Below are 26,914 nucleotides of genomic sequence, written 5' to 3'. Positions count from 1 at the left end.
ACATTACAGAGGCCCAATCTAAAAACCTCAATGCCAACAGCCAATATCACCAGTGTTCCAGTGTAATGCCTTGAGGATGGCTAAAGCAATAGAAACATGTCCATCCTTCATATTTTCACCTCCCTTTCACTTTAGTTCTCTTATTTCTGTATTTGTGCATATGCTTGATTTATGATTTTTGTTTATTCTTTTAAGAGCAGGTTTTTTTGGGAATGGGTCTCCATCACCTAGGAAATGTTCTAAAAATGTTGGTTAAATTAAATGTAAAATAAATATGTGGTTTTCTATTTGGCTTGATGGAGTAAACAGCAGCTCACACATATCAAATTAAGTTCGCTCAGGAAACATAAGGAAATCATCAAGCTCTTTGGTTTTCCATATGGGATAGCAGTTCCATTGTATTTTGAAAATCCTTTTTCCCCTGCTGATGAATTTATGATGACATATCTCGCACCTGCCTAAAGCGCATAGATTTTAGGTTGTCTCCCTAGGTAATTCTGTTGCACACTAAAGCTTGAGAACCACTGCAGTAAATGAAGACAGAGCTCCTTTTCTTTGAAATCTCTATGCCAAGAGTGAAATGCACAGAATCCAAAGACTTGGGTCTCTTTTCTAGGATTCGCATTTGGGAGATGATGCACAGAAAGTGAATTTTGGAGCTGAAAAGGTCCTTATAAATCATTTAATTTAAGCCTCTCATTTAGAAGATCAGCAATTATATCTAGAGTTTCTTTGGCAGTTTAGGGCAGAACAGAAATCAGAACACAGGTATTCTGAATTTCAGTCCAATGTGTTATCTCCACGTGTCAGCAGTACTGTGGACAGGCACATGTATTAGCAGAGTTTTCTGGCTGGTAGCAGTAAAGTCTTTCCAACAGATGCAAGCGTCTTGAAGAAGAGCTATCATTTTTCTAATATGCAAAAAGATGTAACATGGGCTTGTGGCAGGCAGCCCTCCCTTTTTCTTTCAGGTATCTTATTAATATACAGTGTGGAGGCTCTAATCTCAATAAGAAAATACAATACAGATGCATTTTAAGAAAATTTGAATTATACAAAGTTGAAATTGCTGATACAGAAAAATATTACAAAGCTTTGCTGCATAAAATTGCAACTTTCTAAACAGCTGCCAAGAACTGCAAATTCTAAAATGGGCTAGTGCAGTGAATTGCAAACCATGTTCATGGAGTGTCATGCAGAGGCGCTGCATTACATTAGTAGGATGTGACCCACACTTTTGTTGATGTACCCTGGAACCTGCCTGCATGTGATTCCAGTGACCGTTTGCTATTATTTGCACAATAAACTTGTACTTAATTTAATTAATTTATTTTTGAGACAAAGTCTCACTCTGTCACCCAGGCTGGAGTGTGGCAGGACAATCTCAGCTCACTGCAACCTCCACCTCCTGGGTTCAAGTGATTCTTCTGCCTCAGCCTGCCGAGTAGCTGGGATTACAGGTGTGCACCATCACGCCCGGCTAATCTTTGTATTTTTAGTAGAGACAGGGTGGGTTTCTCCATGTTGGCTAGGCTGGTCTTGAACTCCTGAGCTCAAGTGATCTGCCTGCCTCAGGCTCCCAAAGTGCTGGGATTACAGGCATGAGCCACCATGCTCAGCCTGCACTATCAACCTTGAACTCAGAAGTTATAGATAACATAACATTCTGAACCTCTAACAACTGCCATTAGTAGCTTACCATCTGTTAATTTAGGAGCGAGCACACCAGAAGGCACTGAAGAGAAGGGTGTAAAGATAAAATATGGCATTAGGGCCAAAAAAAGAAAATAACCCACACCAACAGCATCGCCCATCGAATGTCTATGTATCTGTGAAAACTAGCCTTAAATTGTGAATATGTTAAACCATGTGATGTGTTCAGGAGGGCATCCCTCACAAAAAAACGCAGCTTCCCTGACTTGAAACACTCTTCCTGTCTTTACTCCCATGCCTGAAAGACAATGTGTAAAACTGGAGGGAGCCCTAGGGGTTTCCAATTTACCACCACATTTCGTGGTCCAGAAAGGGATATAATTCTCTAGTAAGTCTCCTAGAAGTCAGATCTGCTTTTGCATGTTTTTAATTCCTTTTAGCATACAGTGAGATGCATCATCACGTGTTTTTACTCCAGGCGCTAACAGGGCCGGAGTTTGTCACTAAGTCACCTTCACGGGCATCTTCACAGGCCTCACCTTCATTATGTCTGCTCAACCAACTAAAAAAGAGAGCCAAGTAATCTTATTAACCCCCTTCCCAGAATGATTAGAGGATTAATGAGCTAAACAAAACACTCTCAAGCTCAGGAGAAACACTAGTCTACAAACACGGAGCATGGCAGGCTCTGTGGTCTGCGAGGGGTGACATCTGCAGATGAAGAGAAGAGAACCGCACCTTCTGCAGCGCCTGATGCCGCCGCGGCCAACTCCATCGGGTCCTTGGTCTTGGTCCATCCGACCGGGGCCGAGCGCGTGCTCCGCGCGCCGATGAAGCTGAGGCACCAGAATTTCTAAATTTTAATTAGTATTTATAAAAAGCATCAAGATGCTGGGTGTGAGGAAAATTAGAACTTTGTTGGAGGCTTACATTTATTTCAAGGTTTGGTATTGTTTTTATTTGGAATTACATGAATGGGGGCAGGGTAGTGCGATCATCATTTCCGTGCTGAGGGCTTCTCAAGGTCACAAACTGGTTCCAGGTTTACTATTCACTTCAAAAAAATTCACCACAAAATTCAACAATTTATTTCCAAAGGATTACTTCTTTCCAAGCAAGCTGTCTTCATGAAGTACTAAATTCTTTCACCAGTACAGATTTATCAGAACACCTTGGACAGTGCTACAAATCTAAGAAGAAAATTAAGTATCCTTTAGCTAGGGAGTAGCCTCTGCCTTGAGTCAAGGGCTGGTCTGACTAGGTCTAGATGAAATTTTCAGGACCACCATCTTGATGGCTTGCAGATAAGCTTGGATCCTAGAATCTGAGGACACACAAACACACAGAAAGGGCCAGGGTCTGTCAAGGGTCCTTGGTGAACTCTGTGACCCATGCCGCTCCTCATTTCTAAATATTCCCGACTTCCCTACTCTTGTGCCCTTGCTGAGACGTGTGTGTGCGTACAAACAAAAGCTATATATTTCTACCCTGAGTTTCCACACTTTGGACCCCCTCCAGACACCATTCTGAATATGACACTCTGCTGCAGGGTACTAAAAATGGTTCTTTCCTCAAAATAAAACCTTTAAAGATCCCTTAGTAGCTATTTGGGGACTGGAATTCAATTTCAATTCTCTACCCTTTGGCCAGCTATAGATTCAAAATGCTTACATAAAACATTGAGAGTATGTACTTCATGGCAAATTTGATTTTTCTTCTGCAATAGAAATTTGTGCTGTAGTTACCACAAACTATATTTTTACTTAGAAAATACACAAAGCAATAATGCACCTCAACAAGAGAGAACAGATCTTTCAAAATTTTATTTTATAGGTAGCTTTGATAAAAGCTTCAGATAGACCCACATACTATACAGAGTTTGTGAAATCTACACTTTCAAATCATAATATTCTCTATTTTAGGCTATTATATTTAGAAGCATGACTTCTCGAATCCTGTTGTTACAAGTAGTTCTTGCACATAAATGTTATATCACAATAGCAAAAAAAATGTAAACTTCTTTTGCAAACTACATAAATACTATAATATCTGTCTTGAAGTTATTCTCATTTTAAATCAGAATACACTCTAAATATTTTACATAGAAAACTCTGGTTGGTAGCCTATGTGTATGAAACATTATTTTTTCTTTCTTACTGACTTGTCTTTCATGTTGCCTACTTACGTCTCTAAAGGAGAAAAATTCAAAATAGAACCCAGATCAAAATTTAGTTCACATGTAAGCCAGATACCAGAAGGATGCCGTTAACCTTGGGAAAAATAAGAGATATAAAATTATTCTACATGCTCAATCCAACATGCCACCAGTTTGTATGGAGGTAACTGAAGATAAGGACTGGAGTCAAGCTCATATTTCATTCTATGTGGAAGGGATTCAGCCTGCTTATCAATACAGCTTTTACTCTGATGTATAGAAACATCTGTTTTCAAATGAACACCTCTTTCTCTTTTCTGGTACAGCACAACAGATCATTGCTACAGCTCTAGTCCTAGAGTGGAAAGTCTAGGTGGCCTGGGAATTGATTTTGCCTTCGCTGTCCTTTGAGTCTTTAAATGCAAAGTGAAGTTGTTTAAATACACACATGCACTCCCTGACATTCTCTTTTTTTTTTTTTGAGACAGAGTCTTGCTCTGTCACCCAGACTAGAGTGCAGAGATGCGATCTTGGCTCACTCTGCAACCTCCACCTCCCGAGTTCAAGTGATTCTTGTGCCTCAGCTTCCCAAGTAGCTGGTACTACAGGCATGTGCCACCATGCCTGGCTAGTTTTTTGTATTTTTTAGTAAAGATGTGGTTTTACCACGTTGCCCAGGCTGGCCTCAAGTGATCCACCTGCCTCAGCCTCCCAAAGTGCTGGGATTACAGGCATGAGCCAGCGTGCCTGACCTCTCTCCTTGATTCTTCACACTGTTCTTTGGTCCTCTTATTCCTCTGCCCCTTTGCTGGGTTTTCTCTACCTGCTCCTTAAACATTGGTGTTCTCTTGGCTTCTTTTTCTCTTACGGCAGGAGTATCAGCTGGATGTTTCATAGGCACTTCAAACTTCACATTCTCTTCTCCTTGTTTTCTGCATTAAACCCTTTACTAGCTCTCCACTGTTTTTCACCATCATGAGGGAAAACGAGAAATAATGTGGGCTGGTGGGAGGCAGTCTGGGGCGGTAACCCTGTATCTGAAATACTCTAGGGATCCATGTTTCTTTCAATAGTCAAACTAAGCATTCCCCAATCCCATCCCCAGATATCTTTGAATAAAATCAATAAAAATCAGTAAAAACAGGAAATATATATATATACACACACACACACACATGCATATATACACACATGCACGGAGGACCATACCAAGGTCTTTTTCAGGTCAAAAAGGGTTTTCACATTGACCTTTTTGTTATTTTTAAGTAAGTATTTTTCCTCAGAATGTTCCTTTAGTTAAAAATCAGGTTTAATCTGGAGCTCTTACGTAGATTTTTCTTTGATTCCTACTGAACACCTACCTACTGGCCATGGTTTCTTTGAGGAAAAAAATACCATTGCTGAAGCATTTCTAAACATTGTTAATGCATGCAGAAAGGACTACATGGACTTTCCAAGCAGCTATATAAGGCGGCTCAAGTAACATTATTATTTATTTTGGTCTAAGCCCTTTCATAACATCCTTTTAAAATACAAAGAGAATGGCTACGAAATGGTGCCAGAACCCAGAAGGCCCAGCCGGACTGACAGGAGCTCTGAGCAGTTCACAGGACAAGTAGGGACCTGCCGTACCTCTCCCGTTTCTGTGCTTTCTCTAAATGCACCAGGTCCTCTCTTTACTGCCCATGCTTTTAAACTATGAAAAACAAATTTTAAAAGAAATCTAGCAGTGATTAATGGAGACCTCAAATAACACTGTACATGGGCTTTGTTAAGAGACAGGTAACCATTCTTAACAGCTCTTTTCCCAGAGGAGGCCTGGGTGGGCAGAGAGGCGTCCAGAGTTTAGGAGCTGCTTTTATTGCAGACTGTGCCTTGGCTAATACTATCCTCTATGTACTGGCTGCCTGTGTCACTCCTGCTGAGGACCGTGGAGGGGACGCGAGAGGGACGCCTCTCTGGGTTCTCCTGAGAGAAGCAGCAGATCATCTTCTTCATGGTGCCGTACATGTCCTCGTCCTTGTAGGAGTAGATGATGGGGTTCATGACGGAGTTGAGCAGCGCCAGCAGCAGGAACCACCTTTTCACGTGCTGCACACCACACTGCCTGCAATTCAGGCCATCAAGGAGCAGAACCACCAGGCCTGGGGTCCAGCACACCACGAATGCCCCTGCAAGGAGAGAAGAGGAAGCAACAGACGCTCAGACCTTAGGGTGCTTATTCAGGTTTTCTTCTCTCCCAGCCTTCAGTCAGTGGCATCAAGGGGCCCTCATGATTTGTTCTGACAACTGCAAGGCAAACTTCCACCTACCATCTGAGCATTTGAGACCTGGGCTTGGTACAGGCAAATAGCTGGGAACCTCCTTGACTATCAGTCACATTTCATTTCACTTTCTTTTCTGCTTACCCAGGTCTTGTGATTATGAGAGGCTCACATTTACATTCTGCTTAGGAGGCACTGCACATGCATGATCTCTGTTAGTTCTCTGAACCACACTGGGAGGCTGTTGCACTCATTACCCACATTGGACAGACAAGAAAAGCAAGGCCCAATTCTAGGGGGAGATGAGGGGAGAACTCTCTGACTCCAGGGCTCCCACACTTCACCCTACATTCTGCTGTTCTAGAAATCAGATTTTCTAAATGTGCTCTTGAAAATAAGACACAATGAGTCTATGGCATCCTCCTAGTGGTTTAACTAAGTCACCTACTCATAAATTTCATTCTTCATAAATTCATGTGGATGCTTAGTAAGCACTATATTCTTTTTGATATATTCATGGGCCATCTGCATAATCGTCTGCTCTACATTTAGATTTTTTGGTCAGAAATAAATCTTTCATGATGAGATAGTTAAAAATCTACTTTTCAGACTCTATAATTGAACATGAACAGTAGTCTGTTCTGAGTCTCTAGCCACAGGATCGTATTTACCTTACGTCTAAATTTCATGATGTTTTTCTCCTATAAGACATGGATCTACTGTTTCCCTACTATTATCATAACCTCAGATAGCAATAATGACTAATCTTTATACAGCACTTACTATAAGTGAGGCACTGGGGCAAATGCTTTCGTTGATTAACTCACAGGACCACACTATGACATTGGCATTATTATTATCCCAAGGAAACTGAGGCACAAGGGAAATTAAGTGACTTGTCTATGATCAAATAACTCTTAAGAGACACGATTTTGAACAGAGGCCATCTTTCTCCATGGGCTGTGCTCTGGGCCACTATATGACCCGCCTCTATAGTATGATGTGGTTGCTTTTGTCGAACGTCCTTGTCATCTAAATGAACTTGCTTGTCCATTCATAAATATTCATCTGAAGCTTACAATGTGCCAGAAGCTGTACTAGACAGTGAGTGAGGTGAAGGCCATGCACTCAGGGAGCTAAAATACTAACAGAGGAGATGACAAACAAGCAAGTCTATAGATGATATCACCAACTACTCTCCTGGTTAGAATTAGTTCTGCACAGCATTTCTCTTGTTGCTTTATCTTCCTTCTAAGAGATATAATACTAAGCAGGGTAAGTCAAGGATTATAGAGAGGCAGTGTAAGGGAGGGAAGAGGCACGAGCTTTGGGGTCAGACACATATGCACAGCTCAACCTATGAGCGACCCGAATTAAGGGAATTACTTCGCTTTTCTCAGCCTCCATTCCCTCCTTTATATAATAAAGCTAATAAACCCAACTATGTGAGGTAGTGGTTGTGAGGATCAGAGGTCACGGAAAGTGGTACCCAACACTGTGGTGGGTTCACTAAGCAGCAGTTATCATGAGGTGCTTTGTTTCCACAAAAAATATCTATAGGTTTAGTAGCTAGCAGAGGGGTTGAATTCCTTATTTCATAATTACAGTTCAGCAGTGGTTCCCTTTTTTCTCCACCCTGTATTATTATTTTTGGTCTGGCTGATATATGTGAATAAAGAACTGGACATGGAGATAAGAGATCAGAGATTTGGGTTCTAATTCTTCACTTACTGTACAACTCTAGGAGACACATGTCATCGCCCTGGGCTCGGCTTCCTCAGCTGTAAACTAAGGACTGACTTTAGGCTAGGTGTGAGTTTTTCTAGTGGTGGGGCAGAACTCGTTAGTGGGTGTGCAGTCAATGTGACAGGTTCAGACTGGTGTTTTGTTTTATTCAGACTGGTTTGAAACAAATGAAAGAATTGGATGGGAAGCCAAGTTTGGAACTACCAGCTTGAGAATTCATTTTAGTAAGTTTTTAGCCATACCACCTGATAATTGTGTCTGAGAAACAAGTCAAATTTGTTTGAGTTTTATGGAGAGTTAAAAGCCATAGTTTCACAGAATTCAGCAGTTTCCTACTTGGAAAAGAGTTCGGAAGCGGCTTAGCCCTATCTTTCATTCATAGGAAAAAGGCCTTCCCTTCATACATCTCAGGACAATCCAGGCAAAGGAAATGCCCTGGTCAAGGGAGGCTCTTCACCTGCTGAACAATGGTTGCTTCTCTTAAATGCCTTCATTTAGGCCGGGCGCGGTGGCTCACACTTATAATTCCAGCACTTCGGGAGGCTGAGGTGGGTGGATCACCCAGGTCAGGTGTTTGAGAACAGCCTGGCCAACATGGTGAAATTGTGTCTCTACTAAAATGCAAAAATTACCCGGGTATGGTGGCAGGTGCCTGTAGTCCCAGCTGCCTGGAAGGCTGAGGCAGGAGGATTGTTTGAACCCAGCAGGCGGAAGTTGCAGTGAGCCGAGATCATGCCACTGCACTCCAGTCTGGGCAATAGAGCAAGACTCCATCTCCAAAAAAGTATAAACGAAAAAAATATATAAATACCTTCATTTACTTGAAAAGAAGGATTGCATCCAAACTCTGCCTGTTATACTCTTCCATTTGTTTTGTGTGATCTTCTGCAATAGCCCAGGAAAAGTCTGTGCTTTCCCTATGTGATGCCCTTCAGGTTTTTGAAGACAGTTAATGCTTCGTGTCTTTCTTTAGCCTTTTCTCCAGGAGACACACACATAATTTTATCTACTGGTTCCCAGATGGATACCTCTGGACTCATTCATATTTGTTAATGCCGAGATTTTTTTTTTTTTTTTTAAAGTAATCTGGGCTTCACACAAACTCTTCTTTGAACCCTGCTGGTTCCCAGCAGTCATAGTCTGAGCATTGAGACTAAATACTCAAAAGACATTCCTTTTAGTTTTTTCTTATGGAATTTGTGCAGATTGGTAGGCAACTGACTGATACATATTTTCCAGGATTTATCACACACACACACACACACACACACACACACACACACACACACGCACGCCCTCCCCTCACTTTTAAGCATTAGTCCAGTTACCTGTTTGAACGTTCCTGACATCTCCACGTTCTCTATGAATTCTCCAAGACTACAGAGCTCAGGGTGTGGGGGTGTGTGGGGAGGTCTTATATTTAACTGCTGACATAGAGCAAAACCCCCCAAAGAATGAACTGTTGGATAAACTGTGCATCTCTTCCGAGATGTGTTTGGAGAGAGATCTTGGCCTCCAGGTGGAGGAGGCTTGGAACAACTGTGTTTCCCAGGGTCACTGCCGGGGAGCATCAGCTCAAGGCAACATCTCTGAAGCACCTGTTCTCTAGTTTAGCTATCTAGTATGTTCGGGCTGTTCTGTCAAAGAAGATTTGCCTTTTGTTGTTCACTGGAAACAGTATAAACATAAGATCGGCAAGTTTTTATTTCTCTTCTGATACCACGGCCAGCTGATCAGCCAATATTTTTGCTGGATTCCTTCCCTCCTTCCTCCTCCATCCCTCCCTCCCTTTCTTCCTTTCCTTGCCAAAAAAAAAACAAAAACAAAAACAAAAAAAAAAAAACCTTTCCTTTAACAAACCAAAGAATGATGTAATTATGATATATGCAGCTTCATGGTCAGACACGACATACTACGGAGGGGCCCTTAAGTCCAGAGGTACCCTCCCACCTCTCCTTCACTCTCTTTAGTAATAAAATGCTTTATGGCCCACAGTCGAGCAGCCTAGCATAAAGACAGGAACATGGCTCTGGTGCCAGGCTGCCTGGGTTCAAATCCTGGCTCTTCCACTGATCAGTTGTGTGCCTTTGACCACGTCACCAAACTTATCTGTGCTGTAGTTACCTCAGGTTTAAAATGAGGGCAGTATTAGTACCATTCCCAAGGGATTTATAAAAATCAAATGGATTGATTCATATACAATGATTAAAACAGCACCTGACACAAAATCATTGCTCAATAAAAAGTTTATAAGGCTTTAACTGAATGAATTATTTTATGCAATTCAATGAAAAGGGAAAATATGTAGAATTACCATACGACAAACAACATCAATGTGAAGACTTATTTGGAGTGTTGGGTCACGTGATTAATTCAAAACAGAGTTTTGTGCTGGGGAGAAAACTTTCATGATAAAAAAATCACATCATTAAAAAATTTAAAAATCACATTAAAAAAATTCACAACTAATAATATGAGCGTGGGGTTTTAGGAAAACATTGGCAATGTATTTTTATCCTTTTTTGAGTGTGCGTGTGTGCGATGCACACTTGCAAGGGGGGTGTACTCTATTATTCAAACAAAACTACAAAAAAATTGTGAACTTTAAAAAACAATGCTTAAAAGAATAAAAAATAAGAATACCTGTTTATTTACCACCCAAGTTAAAGAACTTAAAGAAACTTAAAAGAACACTATTGTATCTTTAGAGCCTCCTGGGTGCCCACCCCAGTAGCCCTCTCTCCTGCTGAGATAAACATATCATACATTTTGGGCTAATCATCTTCTTGCTTTTTCTCATGGTTTTCCAATATATGGATGTAATGTTAGACATCATATTGTTTAGATTGATCTGTTTTTCAACTGTACCATGATTTACATTGATTTTGGTTATCAATGCATTGGAATTCACTTCTAACATCTTATTTTGTTATTTGTTTCATTTTTTCTATGTTTCGTTTTTTCCCCCTCTTTTTTTGTATTGAGATATTTTTTTTTCATTTCCTTTGGTTTCATTTGCCCCCTTCCATTGGTTTGGAAGTTATAGACTCTATTACATTTTGACTTACATGTTTAACAAAGTATAAAGTTGGCCAGTGTTTGTCCTTCCTTCCCGTCAACATAAGGACCTTGGAACACTGCCACCTGGATTTTTTGGAATTATACAATTTCATATAGAAAGGACTCTTCACATCAAAGTTGGTAGTCATAGCTTTTGATGTCTGGCTTGTTTAGTTTTTCTCTCTTGACAACACAGTAACCCTCTCTTGGGAATAGCAGAGAGAATAAAAGTGTTACTCTGTTATGGGAAATACAGATCACTGCAGCTGGATGGGGCCTTAAAGATTACTAGTGTTTTTCAAACTTTTGACCAAGCCAAATGGAAAAGGAAGGAACTTTTAAAATAATGCATATTCCCTGGTCCCACATCAGACCCAATAGTCAGAATCTCTGGGGTGGGACACAGAAATCTGCAGGACTAAAAAGTTCCCTGGGTGATCATGATGCACAGCCAGTTTTGTAACCTGTTTCCCCATGCTGACCCACAATGGTTTAATCAAGCTGACTCCATAAGCAAAACCGTAGATGCCATATAGACTTAGCAAAAAGCCATGGAAAAGAGAGAGGGAGCAGAGTTTTTTCAAACGAGAAAATAAGCATCTCTAGAGATGAATAGCTTCAACTTGCACTTGGGAAAATGTTTGAGCACATATGCAAAAATAAATACACAAAGAGTGGCAGCAAAAGTAGTCTATAGGCAAGGCATCCACAGTCCTACTGTGCTGCTCTTTGGCTCGCCGTGCCAGGAATGCCTTCTCACTTCCTAATCTGAGGCCTGCTTTTCTTTCTAAGCTTAGTGCATACTCTGCCTTCTCCACTGGAGCTCTCCCATCTCTCCCACCACAGTGTCCATTTCCTCCTCTCAACTCCTGTAGCACTTTCTACCTATAGCATTCACATGGCACCGGGCACATTACCTGCTTAATTCCTCTCTAGCATTTCCTGAGAGCTCTGGGTCAGGCGGGGTGCTCAGGGCTTTACATGCACTTCCCCTGTAAAACTCACAGTCCTACAAAGTTGCTACTTTTATTATTATCCTAGACTAACATACAATAAATCTGAAATTTAGAGTAGCTCAACAATTTGTCCTAGGTGCACAAGCCAAAAAATAGAAGTTATCATTTGAACTCAGGCCTGACTTCCACATGCAAACTCTTGAGCACTGAACTATACTAGAGGTAGTTTTTAATACATATGTCTTGTGTCTCAGGTGTGTTCTAAGCTCCCTAAGCATGTACGCTGTACCTCATGTGTTTGTATTCTTAGAACTAAGTATCGAGCCCCACACTCAGTAGCACAGGAGATGAGCCAGGTGAATGTGACTGAAATTTATTCATCCCTTCAGGGATTGACAGGGATGGAACCTGGACCTGACGACTCTAACTCCTGTTAATGAGGGTCTCAGTCGAAGTGACACTCAGTTGAGCTGGTGCTGAAAGGCAAGAATGACTGTGCACTGGTGAGAAACAACGTGATGCATCTGGGCAATTCCAAGTGGTTCAGGATGGTTTTAACCCAGGAAGATGATTGAGGAGTAAGATAAAGTCTGAGAGGTGAACACAGGGCTAGATTCAGAAGGGCCCTGTGTGTAATAATCAAGAGTTTGGATTTATTACAGATCAGACAGTAATAAGCCTTTTTCAACCAGGATTTCATGCGAAAATAAAGTCTGAATGCCCTTAGGCACCCATTGTATGTAATGAACTAACTTCTAAACATCTAGAATGGTGTGAGTTATGTACCATCCTTGAAAAGATTAAAAAAATATTTCTATGTTCCACGGTTCATAAAGGAACCCCATTGAGAAAGTCTAGATCAAAGTTTTTCCAGACAAAGTAGCAATTCAGTGGGTTGTGAAGTCAATTTAGTGAGTTGCAACCAGCAATTTTTTAAAAAAATGAAACAGAAACAGAAAACATCAGAGTGCATCAAGTATAGTAAGGGCATGTTTCATAAAACTTGTTTCAATTACACAGAAAAATAAGTGTGTGAACTGGGCTGTGATACAAAATGTACACTATTTCTTACTGTGGGTCCTGAATATTTTTTTTTTAAAGTTTGAAATCCACTTCAATACATCAGTGGTTTTCAAACCACTTTTTTTTTTTTTAAGTAGAAGAATACTTTTCCTAAAGGAAATATCTCGTTAAACTTCAAAATCAGAGCTGCTCTGACTAAAGAAGGAGATGGAGGAGGGGGTGTTGACTAAAGCCCTATGTATCAGAATGGGCTCTCATCTTCATACTCCAAACAGCCTCTCCCCATACACGTCCGCACACCGAGGCCCCTCTGAGGGACTCTTGGCAATTCTACTGACCACTACTTTAAAAACACTGTTATAGAATGGTAGTTCTTTGAAGATTTTGAATCAGGGATGTGAACAAATACTGTATTTTAGAGTAAACCTTTATCTGAGTGCTCGGGACAGACTAGAGGTATTTGTGGAACTAGAAGTCAGTTCCAATCTGCATCAGAATCATCTGAGCTGCCTGCTTAAAATTCCGATTTCTTAAAACCTAGTCCTGCCAAATGAGAAAGTGAGGAAGGTGTGATCTAGGCACCTCCATGTTAGCCATCTCCCTGGGGAATGCTTTTGCATAGTAAAGTTTGAGTACTGCTGGCCTACGAAGGGAGAGTCATTTGAAGACTAGCTAAAATCCAGGTGAAACTATCAGGATAACCCAAATGTCCATCAGTGACAGACTGGATTAAGAAAATGTGGCACATATACACCATGGAATACTATGCAGCCATGAAAAGGGATGAGTTTGTGTCCTTTGTAGGGACATGGATGCAGCTGGAAACCATCGTTCTCAGCAAACTATCGCAAGAACAGAAAACCAAACACCGCATGTTCTCACTCATAGGTGGGAACTGAACAATGAGATCACTTGGACTCGGGAAGGGGAACATCACACACCAGGGCCTATAATGGGGAGGGGGGCGAGGGGAGGGATTGGATTGGGAGTTATACCTGATGTAAAGGAGGAGTTGATGGGTGCTGACGAGTTGATGGGTGCAGCACACCAACATGGCACAAGTATACATATGTAACAAACCTGCACATTATGCACATGCACCCTAGAACTTAAAGTATAATAATAAAAAAAAAAATTAAAAAAAAAAGAAAAAAAAATAAATCCACCAAGAAAAAAAAAAAAAAAAGAAAAAGCAATGGTTGTGGAGATGGTCAGAGAAGTTGTAAGGGGGAAGGAAATGTGAGACCTGATGAATATTTGGATCTAGGAAGTGAGGGGAGGAAAGACTCCAGGGTGAGTGGGTAGCATGTGGCTATGATAACTAAGCAGGGAGACAGGAGGGACAGGTTTAAGAGGAGGAGACAGTGTTCAGTTTTAGGCGTCGGGCACTTAGAACGTCTGTGGCTTCTCCGGTTGGAGATGTGTAGAAGGCAGCCAGGAGCGTGGGTCAGAACTCTGAGAGCTCCAAACTGAAATGCTGATTTGGGAGTCATCAGCAGTAGGTGGTAACTGAGGCAAATGTCCTTCTATTAATAAATATTTACTAAGCAATTACCTACCATGTGCCAGTGAATGCCTTTATGATGACTAAGTTTGTATAACAAACCTATTTCCTTCTGTGGCCAAGTGACAGGTCAGTTATATTGATAAGAAGCAATTTTTAAAAAAATTTTAATGATGCTCTACATTCCTTCAGTACCCGTTTAAGAGACTCACTAATAGTTCGATTAGACTATAAATAAGCTTTCCTCTAGTAATTAAATAAACTAGTTTGAGAGCTGTACTCAAAAATCAGTAACATGAGTTCAATGCTAAAGTTTAGTGAATAGTAAGCTAGAATATTCAATTACAGCACTGAGATGATATCTTAATGACTGCAATTTAAGGTAATCAGAAACATCAAATTAAGGAATGTCTAACACTTTGGAAGGTATAATTATATTGGTGACAAGCAAAGTAAAAGATCTTGCAAAGTCCCTAGTCAACATTATTGTTTAGATACTCGATAACAACCCCCACACCCAAATTTGGAAGTTCACAAAACACCTCAAACAGTACCTTGGTTAATACCTCATCGCCACGTTATAGGAAATAAGAAGGGAGAGCACCCTCCCGTCGGAGAAGCACTCTCCACTGGAATGTATTTCAGACAGTTCAGCATTCCTGGGGTTTTGGTGATGGACAAGGTCTCAGTTTACACAAGGCCTGTTCAACACTCAAACTTTTCTATTCCTTCTGTTTAGACTTGCAGCCATATTTCTATCTGTTTAAAAATTCACACAGGCAATTAATCAAAGAATGTTGACATATGAGTGGCACACAAATAAAACATCTATAATGATACAAACAATCACGCAGAATACTCTCACTTTGCCACATGGACTACTAATTTCATCAAAAGGGAGGATATATTTTAAATCTGTTCACTCTCTTATTCTTTGTTTTTAGTCTAGGAAAAAGCAGCAGGGCACAAGCAATAATACTAACCTAGTAAGCCGCAGGGCCATCTGATTTACTAAAATAGAAAATTATAACTCTACATAAAAGTCAGGTTTGTGGACCTCATCCTAGGGAGGCATTCTTCTTATTTGAAAAGGAATTGTTAAAGTAGAATTTCAAAGTAAGCATCTGCTTTTGGTTAGAAGCATTATAATGTATAAGTCACATATTAACAGAATATTCAAGTGAAAATGCTCTTACGACATTAAAGAATTTGATTAACAATTTAAAAATAACACTTTCAGATGTGGTATGCAGTCCAATTCACATTCATTTACCTACAGCATTTCAGAAGTCCAATAACTCAGAAAATAGATTGCCACATATATGAAAGGAATGAAAATACATACCTTTAGTAAATCTGACTTACTAAGTCAGAAAAAAGGACACTAAGATGCTTCAAATCGATGATGAGCAGTTAAACATTCCATAAATGATTCATTTAACACTATTGTTACTACTGTTGGATATTTTGACTCTAACAACTGGTTTTAGATAACTTGTTTTAAACTTGTGGCCAGTTTTCCAGCTTTGAAAACTGAAAATCTTGATACCAAGGGCAATAAAAGATAAAATTTAAAGCAGAGGCATACCAACTAGAATCACTGCCTAGACCTAATTCTAGTGTTTAACTACAGGCAACAGCTGGAAGTCATAAACCGTGTAAGAAAACACCATCTCCACCTCCAGATTCCACTTTAAGTGTTATGTGTTCTAAACAGCAATGCCTCAGTACTTCACTAGCTATTATATCAAGGGCTCTGTGGCAGCTAAAAAAGGTGAGGTCAGCTGTGTGTACTGACAGAGCAGCAGCTATTTGCCTGCTATAATCTTAAAGAATGACAGATCCCAACTAACCTTCCCAAGGATTGGACATTCTTCCTACTGAAGTCACTCCTTTGGATTCAGAAGTCCTCTGTGGCAACTCACCTAAAAATGCTAACATATTAGGCTATGGGCATGTAATATTTAATCACATAAACTGTCATTAGTACAGAACAGGGCCCTGGGGGAATGTATAAGAGATATCTCTGATGGGGTTGAAACATTGTGAAAGGACTACAGCATTGGACATTGCACAAGAACCTTGACCTACCTAGGACACGAGATTCTGGACATAACAGATGGCACAAAAATCATTCGGAGTTCAGAGGAAAGGAGTATGAATGAAGTGGCAGGCACTGGGGGAGTGGTTGAAACCATGCTGCCTTACAGAGAGATGGGCCTGGAAGAACTATAGCTCAGGAATGACATGGTCCTGACACAGGCTACCACTTTCCATCCTCCACTCATGGTTGATAAACCATGACACTATTTGTTTCCGGGCTCAGATAGGGCCTAGAATCTCTTGCAGCACAATGCTCCAAGCAGTCTCTGGCAATCAAATAGAATCAGCCTTGAAATGAAACCTCCTTATCCCCATTAGAGTAAAATGAGCATAGGGTTGAAATTAAGCAGACCCTGAGTTGAAATCCTGGTTAGGATTAAGGGCAAATCAGCTCACCTTCCTGGGCCTCCATTTCTTAACTATGGAATGAGCATGATGATATGACCCAATAGGATTTTTGTGAAAATTTAACGAGATAATATGTGGAAAGTGTCCAACACAGAAAGCACTCAGAAAATATTAGTTCTGACTACCCAGATAGTGTTGGTTACTTCCTCTGCTGTCCTTCTTAGGCAACTTATAAGCAGATCTGGGAGAGTGTTTCAGTTGCTGCTGTGTGCCCACACGTGTGCGCACACACAATTTCTCACACTCTGCCCTGTTTCTGTATCCATCTGGCTGTCCTGCTAGACTGAGACCCTCGGGGGAGATCTCTTTTGTGTCTTATTCAACTTAGATTACCCAGTGCTTCGCCAAATGCCACACACCTAGTGGTGCTTAATAAATGTTTGCTGAATGAAGGAGTAAGGAGTTTTGATTCAAGTCCAGATCCTGGACTACAGTGTGAGTTTTAAAAGGCTATTCTATTTCTCTGCTCCCAGTATCTCCATCTATATGTTACTGGGATTGGACGAGAAGGCCCTGTAAGGGTCCTGTCTGCTGTTACATTTGATGGTTGTGGGATTCTCTCATAGTGTCCTTTAGTCACAGCCAACACGCAGTGCTAGGAACTAAGGAGAAAGGCAAACATGGATGCTCTGCATTGTACAATGTGAGAGAATCTTGTGGTGAAACTTAAGACACCTGTCACCTGACTCCAGCAAAAACTGAGATCTTGATGGAATACAGGAATGCTCTCAGATATTCAATATCTAACACGCAATGGGCATTTGTTAAGTGTCAGGCACTGTGCTCATCGCTGGGAATAGCAAGATAAGAGACAGAGGAATAAATGATTCCAGGCAAGATATACCCAAGATGATGTAAGGGCACACTGCCTAACTGTCTTCACAAGGGCTGAATTTAATGTTCTCTGCAAGCCACCATGTTCTGTGTTTTTAAATGGACAGGAATGTTAAGAATCCCTCTGGTTGGGCATTATGGATAAAGGTGATGCAAAGGGGCTCACTGAACATCCGCTCTTTCTCCAGGTCTCCAGGACTGTACTTTATCTCTCTGCTCTTCTATTCTAGTCACAAATCTATGAGTGCTACACCATGTTTCTAAGCTCCCTCTGTTTAAAAATGCACCATTAAACAAAATGTTGCCAGGTTTGATGATGATGGTAAGAGGTTCCTAACTCAAACAGAGAAAGGCCCAGGAGGCAGGGCCTACTAGCCTGTCTTGGTCACCAATACGGTGGGCAAACCCTGAGGATCTCAGTCCCCGCTTACTGTGGGTACTCAGAAAATCTGACAATGAACAGAAGAACAAATGTATAAACAATATTCCAAAGTTACAGAGCAATCACACTAAGTACTAATGAACCCTTCAGGCTATATAAATGATGTGAAAACCAGTATAAAAGCACCATATGGACATGACTTTCCTGAGTGTAAGGTCTTGCTGGGTGTGCACTAGAAAATATAATGATAACGGTGCCTTGTGGAGTTGTGCAGTGTGAAGAAACGTCACTACTCTAGAGTTCAAGAGTTATTTTACATATATTTTTGAATTATATAAAATAGCAACATATAATATGTATTATAGGTCAGTAGCGCTCAACAGCTATATCTTAAATAAAGGATAGATGTGATTTGTATAGACAGTCTGAAGAATTTCAGTCATTTCATCATGCTAGTATTTGTCATTTTGATGAAATCATATCAGAAAAATTCAAAAAGAACTTTAAGTTTTGAGGTCACAGATACTCCGGAAATACTATAGGTTTTCAAGATTATGTTTCCTTTCTAGCTGACATTTTCTCTGAATGGTTGCCAGGGCTTTTTTTTTTTAAATCTTAAATTTAGTAAACTGTAAAATCTTTAGGTCTTTACATTTCATAAACTCAGCTACATTTAGGAATTTTATAATGCAGCTAACACCCCTGAAAATCATGATTCATCCAAACAGTGGCATACTATGCAGCTATTGAAAATAATAATATCAATATGAAAGATGTTTATTATATATCGTTTTTAACCAAAAAAGGTTCCAAAACACTACGCATAGTATGATTCCGTTCTGACTAGATTAATTAATTCATTAAATAAACTTATGGATAAATTAACCAGGCATTTGTGCATGTGTGTGCTTAAAAAAAATCCTGAAACAGATACCCCAAAATCCTAGCACATGTAATCTTTAGGCAACATGATCCAAATTATTTTTACCTCTTCCTTACATCTTTCATTATTGTCTTAATTTTTTGCCATGAGCATGTCTTTCTTTTAAGTAATACATCCTCACTAAAAGTACGCCTGTTTCCATTTTGGGAACAAATACATTTGCATGCACTAGATTTCTACGGCAAGAAACACTATAAGATTGATATAAGTTAAGAAACTCAGAAGTCATGACTGACTTTCCCAATTAATCTTTTAATGGCAGTTTCACTTAATTTTATCTACAATTTACTAAACAGAAAAATGCACCGCAATGCATTTTATATGAGGGAGTCATTCAATGGTAAAACCACAACATAATCCTTGAAGTGGAACCAATAAAAATCAATTGCATACAATGTGTGCTTTGTTATTGCAGTACTAATTTAAAATTTGTTCTATTAGTTGTACATTAAGTCACAAAAAGCACAGGGAAACATACTGTACTGTACACTGAGCCAAAAGTCACAAATGATCGTTTTCCCCTTCTCTCGAAGAGCACACCTCTGGCTGGTCCCCATCAGAAAACAGGGGCTGGGGGAGATGGAAGTCACTACAGATTATGTATTATGGGGGTAGGGGTTGTTAAATTCTTTCATTTATTATCAGAGGACGAAGGTCGACAACTCCACCTTCCAGATAACCAAAGCTTAAAAACCTTTAAAATAGAAGCATACCCTCCCCTCCTTGAGAAGTGGAGCCTACTGATCACACCTCTGTCTTTTCTTGACAAACTGTCATCACCATGAGCATGTTACCCTCAGAGTGGGCGATATGACTGTAGAGTTGCCCTTCACTTGTGCCCTCACAATAGAGCCATACCCGTGTTCCCTGTGCCCCTAACAGGCACTGCTGACCATTCAGTTTGCTAATTTACGGTCGACTTAGAATGCAGATAACCACATCTGGTAAGAACTGCAACTAAATAAAGTCAACAGAGCTCTGAAGAATGGCATCATGCATAAAGCACTTTGAAAGGCTTTGAGACAACTATTTGTGTTCAGAAGACATTTTCTACCATGGGTGTAGGTACCAGAAGATTGTTTTATAGATTAAATAAGTCCAGGGACACCAAGAACACACAATTCATATCCACATGGGCTAATTTTAAGAGTTCATTCTTCCTCATGAAAGATGGACAACACTCCACCATTGTGATTACTGAAAATCCAAACAAACAAAAAACAGCTAAACCAAAAGAAGAAGAGGAGGGGGTGGAGGGGTAAAAAGACGAAGAAATAATTATTTAGCAAGTATTTATAGCTTAGTTACCAAGTTTCATCTGAGACCTGGACACTGGCACTAGGACCCAGGAAAACACATTCATCTCTCTCTGTCTCTCTCTTTTTTTTTTTTTCCTCTATTCCAGGCCCTCACTAAAAGCAGGATAAGTGAGCCTTGGACACACACACAGATGTAGAGATATGCTACTGTGAGTGTACACCGATAATTCTTAAATACTCAGCTTCTCCAATAATGTATTTTGCTTTTTTATGCTTTTTGCTGCCAGGAGGGGAAAAAAATTCAAATGGCAATCATTTATAGTTTTAAATTGGCAGGGGTCTGATTCAGAGCAACATTCAAATTCTATCGAAATACCTTCCACTTGCGACTTCTGATCATATCTAACTTTTCCTTAAGCTTGTTAGAATTGGTATTTACTTTAATTTTCTTCAAAGGGATGTAATATAACACCATCTTTGTTTTCTAAAGGCTTTTTAAAAGTTCACTTTGTAATATACAAAGCAACGTTAGTAAGAATCCCAAGAATATGGCACTAATTACTGATTACCCTTTGAACTGGCAGGTCATAAGGCCACAGGTGGAACATGGACTTGTTTTCTTCCTCTCCTTGTTTCTTAGCTCCTTGGCTGTCCCATGGTCCTCCAGGCCTCTTGTCTCACATGTTCTCCTTTACACACTTTTCTTCGTTTTCTCTTTTTCCTCGGGAATTCTGCTTCTTGCAGAATTTCCTCAGATATTCTGTAAATATTCTATTTGTGATAGCAACCTCTCTTAATTTAGTAACCCCTTCGAACTTCAAGAGCACTCCATTGATTCCATTGTTCAGATTATGGGTACGACGTTGCTGTCCAAGGACTTTATGCATCATCCAACAAGTATTTATTAAGCCCCCACCAGGAGCCAACGTTAGTGCTAATACTCAGGACACAGGTAAACAAGATGGACATGAGCTCTTCCCTAGCTCCTGACTTCCTCGGCTCCTTCTCATAGTTCAGGTCTCAGCTCCAAGGGGATATCTTTGGAGAGGTTTTTCTTTGTGCCATATAAATTAATACCCAGCCCAGCCATTCCCTAAAATATTATTCTGTTTGACTTCCTTGTATCCCTCTCTGCATTTTTTTTTTGTTGTTTTTTTGTTTTTTTGGTTTTTTTTGCTTGTTGGTTGATTGGTGGATAGATTGATTTGCTTGTTGTCATTACCCTAGTTGGAAAGTAAACTTGACAGTGGGAACTTTGCCCATTTAATTCATCTGCAGGTACCTTCCATGTATAAGGTGCTGTCTAGTTCCCCTCTAGAGATTCCAATTCCATGAATCTGGAATAGGGCCCAAGAATTTGAATGTCTACCAAATTCCCCCAAGGGATTTCCATGCTCAGCTGTTAAGTGGGAGGTGCTGGAGTTTATACAAACCCAGATCTCTAACTCATCTGCCAATCTGAAAGTTTGATGACCACATCTGCTTCCATCCCATTGGGGGATCCTTCTCCTGGAAAGATACATTCTGGAGGCTCCTGGGAAATGTCACTTGGTAATAATGAACAGCATGGGCCTATAGGAACTTATAAAAGATCAGGTCAGTCAGGCTCGTGCTCAAGAAAAAAATTAATGGTAAGGCACAATTTGGTTAATAATGTACTATAATGATGAAAATATGCATCCAGAAAAAAGAAAAAGAAACATTCTTTGGAAATGTTTTCTTAGTTTGTACTGAGCAAACTTTCAAAGTTTAATAGAAGGAATATGAGGGAATGGGAGTAGAGTAAGGAGCAAAGCAGAAAGCGGCCAAGTAAGGCAGAGGACATAAATAGAATATGTGTAAGAGACAGCAAGGGAAGGAAAGCAAGCGACAGACAGGGCAAGTGGTACAGGGCGATGCCATTAAGGTATCCCATAAAAACCTGAAGAGAGAAGAAAGGCTGCTCTTTGAGTTAAGCCCTAAACCAAAGTCACCATGCAGAGATATTGTAGTACCACACCTGTAAAACCTTTACTGAAATCTGACTGAAGGCAATGACATCTCAGAAGAAAGAATGTCACCAGAACCAGGGTTGTCTAGAAGGACCCTATGCAATTCCCAGAGAGAAAACTTCTTGGTCAAGATCAGCCTGTTCTCATAGCTAGTTCTGCTAGTTCTCTCTTGTTCTGATTCTCTTCAAAAGGCAACCTGTTTGTAACTGGACTTGCCAAGTATTGAGTATCTGAACTCCTTGGTAATTATATTTCCTCTGTCCAAATAAACATGTCCCCATTCTAGTTAATTAGATACATAAACAGACTATCCAGAGACAGGGCAAGCCAAAGGGAGGAAACAGGCAAATTAGCTGGGACCTCCATCCCTCATTCATGTTCTTCCCCCTGCCACTGTTAGTGCCTGGTGACCACCTCCTCATTCTTTGAAAGCCAGTTCACTTTGTCACCTGTGTGGGAATCTTTCTCCAGTCACTCTCCTCTAGGTTGAGTCCAACGTTCCCCATTCCACAGCACACTCTACACACTTATTGTCAAATCAGACACCATCAGTGGATTATCCATCTGGTCAGCTAGACTGAGAGCACCTTCAAGGGCAGAAACACTGCCATTTTCAGCTTGGATTTTCCACACCTGATCAGACCAGATGCTTAGTAGGTGTTCAACTTTCAGAGAGGCAGCAAAGGAAAGCTGAAATGTCAGAGAGGAAACACAGAGGGAATGCAATGGAAAATTAAATGTGCTCCCTGCCAGGATTTCATGTAGAATGACTCATTCCATTCTACTGTTTTCAGACGGAACGTTTCTCAAGCAATCGACCCTAATCACTTTTACCTCATCCCCGGGTAAGTGCGAGGCTACAGCACCACAGGAGACCCACCTTACGGATTTACTCAATAGCCAATTCTGTTCCCAAGCTTTGCAAGTTGGTTGTTTGGAATTTAAAAGACACTGTCATGAGCACACTGACACACGTGGCTCATAGGTCACTCAAGAAAGCCTATTTCCCCTATATATAGTTGATTACTTTATAGGCAATTCCAGACTTACAGCAATTTAATTTGTAGTTGTTTTTTTTTTAAATTCTTGGCCAGTTAACCCTTTTTTTACCCTTGCTAATATTCAGAAGCAGTTTCAACAGTCTCCTCTCAAACAGTGAACCTCACCTTGTGTGAGACCCTGCCAGTTCCTGCAAGGAGTAGAATTGGTCTGTCTCTGTTTTTTTGGTTATTTCTCCAAGACCCCTCAGTCCTTCCCACCATTCCTGATATTTCTCACATCTCTGTATTTGAAAATAAGCTGGCCTGGTGCAGTGGCTCACACCTGTAGTTCTAGCTACTCCGGAGGCTGAGGTGAGAGGATGGTTTGAGCCCAGGAGTATGAAGCTGTAGGGAGCTATGATTGTGCCACTGCATTCCCACATGGGTGACAGAGCAGGACTCCATCTCTAAAAAAAAAATAAAATAAGCTAAATTACAACTTAAAACATATAACTGATTACCCTCTTTACACTGTATGATACACACACACACACACACACACACACGCACATACACACACATACTTCAAAGATACAGGTTTGCTTTATGTTATATATAGGTAATTCAGAGTCAATAAAATAGAGTATTGATAAAAACTCCCATTAGAGAAATACTGAACATTCCAGGCTCTTGGGTGGAAACCCAGTTCCCTATTAAGACATTGCTCCTACTGAAAATTTGACTGAAGTGAGTTTCTATCATTTTGTTCTGGAAAGCATGCAGCAAGCTCAAATACAAGGACCACCCGCATGAACAGTGCTATACTGCCGATCCACCACGATCCTCCCGAAAGGACAGTCACAGCTACAATCTGTATTGTGAGCCATAAACAGGCCCCCTCCCCATCTAGGAGCACTGATACAAAATTCTAATGTGCCTTTTCTTGTTTCTTCCTACAATCATCAACTCACTTATAAATCTCTGTAATAAGTGTTGGGAAGTCAAGATGGTTTGAAAGACAATACCTTTCCTCCAACTGTTTGCCCCCAGTAAGTCAAAATGTGCACACACATAGAAATAACTGTCACAGGCAGTAAATGACACATATTATATAAATGGAATAGGTGAATGAGTTAGGAACTTAGAGAAGATATCACAGGTTGAGGTAACTGAAGACGATGTGATGCAGAAGATAGGGTTTAGGGGCAGGGTCACAAAGGAGTTGCAGGAATTGAATTACTAGGGAAAAGGAGTACTCTCAATTTGTCCCTCTACCCCTTTGGCCAAATATGTAACATATAAATACACCAAACGCCTTCGTGACCAGGTACCATCCCTTGGTGCTGTAATAACAACAAGCTGGGTCACCTTCCAGTGCACGTTTCGCCCAAAGAAACTGTTATCACAGGTGGCTGGGCAGCTAGGGGTTCTCCTTTAATTTTGAATGGTTTATTATAACCTAGAACAGAAGAGTGTGAGGCTCTTCTTACAGGCCATGAGCTTCCACATTTGGGTAAATCAAATATACTGAAACCACATTATGTCATAGTCTGAAAGAATCCTCTATTTAAAAAGTTACTTTTACTATCCTAGTAATCAAATGAGATGAGTAAGTCAAAATGTGTAAACAACAATAAATATTTTGTAAATTGTTAATCATTGAAGAAACTTCTAAACCACATAAATATAGAGGCTGAGAACGATTAAAGTTTAAATGGTTCTTTCTTTGAATTAGAGATTGTCTGCTTTGGTTCAGGATACGGGAGAAATCAAACACCCTAAGTTCAGTAACAGGAATGTGGTATACCATCTCTCTTAAACTGTGGAACTAAAGACACCATGACCCTCAAATAACAAAAAGCTCATATTCATGTCCTTTAGGTTTTTCCGCTGCCCCCTAGGAAAAACATTAGAACTTCCTGTTTCAACATATTCCTTTTTATTTTCCTGAAACAAATGTGTTTATTATTGTAAACAATGACTCATTTGGCATTTTTACCAATGATATAGATACACTGAAACATTTACTAGTTAGGTAAACTTGGGTAATACTCCCTAAGCCTTGTTTCCTCATCTGTAAAACAGAGACAATAAATCCCCCTCCTGGGATTGGTAAGGACTGAGTGAGAGAATGGATATAAGCCATCTAATATTGGGTCATCATCATGATCATTAGCTTGCTTTATTACTCCAGGAAAGGCCTCGTGGGGTCTGATATTTGAAAACTTAGAACGGCATTGGTCAGAGGGGCAACATGGCACAGTGTTTTAGCAGCATGGTTTCTAGAGCCAGACTGCTGGATTCAAATCCCAAGTCTATCACTTCCTTATGGGTAACCTTAGGCAAGGTGTATTTAACCTGTTAGCCCATCTGTACCTCATTACCTTATCTGTCACACGGGGATAAGAACACCCAGCTGCAGGGGTGGCTGTAAGGGCTAAATGACTTATGATACCTAAAGTGCCCACAACAGTGCTTGGCGCGGAGTAAGGCTCTATGTGTCAGCCATTCTTGCTGTTGACACTGCTCTCCAGCTTTAAAGATGGTCAGACTCAAACTCAAGAATCTGGGAAGAGCTGGAAAAATGCTTAGAAACCAGAGCTAAGTGAGATACAGAAACTAGCTATTCTTTTCTAAGTAATTCCAGAGGGGTGTTGACTTTTCAAAAATAAATTTAGTCATTTAGAACAAAGCTGCCCAGATGGAGCTAGGTGAAAAAGACCCGAGTGGTAGAAGTAGTGTGCCGAGACTGAGCCATTAACCATGCCTCTATTAAAGCCTAGCCATGCTGTAAATTTTTTTTAAAAAAAGTTCATGTCCACTTTCTCAACTAGATCATATAGATATCAGGGATTGGGACTATATATTGGTACCATTTACTTTCATATTTCCAGTGTGTAGCACAGTGCCTGTCATAAGGCAGGCATTTAATCAATATTTACTAATGAGCAAATGATCAAATGAGCGCATAAATGAATAATCTGAAGATACAGGTAGCTATTTGCCAAAGTGCAAGAAGATCTTTGCATACTAATAAGAGTAGAATTTGACCCTTATATAACCAGGTTGGAGCCGACAGCAAATGAGAAGATAGATGAACAGAAGTGATGTTACCATACCCTGGAAAATCAATTTTACAGTTCCTATGGGTCCATTTTACTGAACAGAGGTTTAATTATGAATCATCTTGTTTGCTTGGCAATTCCAGTTAGTCCAGCCAGAGCAAATGTGTTTCATGGGGCCTTTGGCAAGACTGCTTGTTTCCTTTTCTTTGTATGTGTGTGTACGATGATTCATAACACATACCCATGCAATTGAAGTATTTAACATTTGTGCCTAGTTAAAATGAGATCAGGTCATCAGCCCATTCTTATATAAAGTCTCAGCAATAAATCTTTTTTTTTTTTTTTTTGGTAGAATCACAGACTCTGAGACTTGCAAGAATTCTTACAGAGTGTCTATCTATCCTCCCACTCTATGAAGGAATCTCCTAAACAGCACTACACACAAGGGTCATCAACATCCGCCTAACACTTCCCACAGGCCTTCACCTCACTGCACCAAGCTGCCAGCTCCACTGGAGAGGAGTTCTGATTTTTAGAAAAGTCTTCTGACAATGAGTTAAAATACTCTTCCTGTAACTTCTACTTGGT

General features: G+C 40.3%; 1 protein-coding gene across 1 annotated transcript in view; it reads right to left on the bottom strand.

Annotated features, from left to right (window-relative positions):
- Positions 1–3,461: 3,461 nt before the first annotated feature.
- Positions 3,462–26,914, bottom strand: part of LPAR3 (lysophosphatidic acid receptor 3) — an 82,058-nt gene continuing 58,605 nt past the window's right edge. Inside the window, exon 3 of the mRNA XM_005542869.5 lies at positions 3,462–5,979. Within this exon, the coding sequence (XP_005542926.1) occupies positions 5,654–5,979 (326 nt within the window). The 3' untranslated portion in view covers positions 3,462–5,653. The remainder of the gene's footprint in view (positions 5,980–26,914) is intronic.

This window comes from Macaca fascicularis, chromosome 1, assembly GCF_037993035.2.
Source record: "Macaca fascicularis isolate 582-1 chromosome 1, T2T-MFA8v1.1".
NCBI lineage: Eukaryota > Metazoa > Chordata > Mammalia > Primates > Cercopithecidae > Macaca > Macaca fascicularis.
The sequence above is the reverse complement of the archived record's forward strand: the minus strand, read 5'-3'. Positions and strand labels throughout refer to the sequence as shown.